This window comes from Sinocyclocheilus rhinocerous, unplaced genomic scaffold (assembly GCF_001515625.1).
Source record: "Sinocyclocheilus rhinocerous isolate Xijiao unplaced genomic scaffold, SAMN03320098_v1.1 C36047936, whole genome shotgun sequence".
In the NCBI taxonomy this organism is placed as follows: domain Eukaryota; kingdom Metazoa; phylum Chordata; class Actinopteri; order Cypriniformes; family Cyprinidae; genus Sinocyclocheilus; species Sinocyclocheilus rhinocerous.
In genome coordinates, this window is record NW_015771589.1 from 1 (window position 1) to 785 (window position 785).

The window sequence follows — 785 nt, forward strand, 5'->3', positions numbered from 1 at the left end:
TTGGAGGATATCAAACATGTTTGATATTTTCAGCCGATTTTAGAATACATATTCCAGTCTTAAGTAGGAGTTAGAGTTACTTTTTTTTTTTCACCCGATCTCATCACACCTTTCTCCTTTTTCAGATCCAGTCATTTCGAACCCTGCGCCATCATCATCACCACCACCACATCTAAAATGGACTTCTAGCATTGAAACTGAAACAATGCCTACAGAGATCTATCAGGATCAGAACCAGGTACAAAATGAACAGCTCACCAGCACGAAAGTAGAAGAGTTCTCCAACCATGCTCTTCTGGTGACTGAATCAGACATCGATATACCTTGTCCCCAGTTACCAAACACACTGGCTCACACAGATAAGGACTTTGAAGCATTCACTTTAAACGAATTTCCTTGTGGTGTAAAAACAGAGCCTTTTGAAAATCTTGATTCACAGTCTACCAATGCTAACATATCCGTCTACAGTCCATTACCTCATTGCGTTGCTCAGTTACCAGCTACTACTGATATTAACCACAAGTCTGATCCTAAAGTGTTCAGTGTATCGAATTGCACTGATCTAGAATCAGCTAAATGTACGAAGCTAAAGCCTAAAACCTTGCAAGTATCCGTCAGTAAAATAAGCCAAAATGTGTTAAAGACCACTTGTCCTGAATCAGGCGTAGCTCATGTCAACTACAACACTGCTCATCAAAACACAGACTCAAGATCAGTCAGAAACGACACTATTAGCGGCAACGGTCATCTCGGTATAGCTAACGTTGCGGTCAACCCCCAACGTC

The 785-nt window shown here is 41.1% G+C and overlaps 1 protein-coding gene across 1 annotated transcript; it reads left to right on the top strand.

The window, feature by feature from the left end:
• Window positions 1-125: 125 nt before the first annotated feature.
• LOC107735422 (uncharacterized) lies at window positions 126-769 on the top strand (the record flags this gene model as incomplete). Its single annotated transcript, XM_016547110.1, has 1 exon — window positions 126-769. A coding segment is annotated over one exon (644 nt), but the record flags the coding sequence as incomplete, so codon positions are not given.
• Between the last annotated feature and the right edge of the window lie 16 nt (window positions 770-785).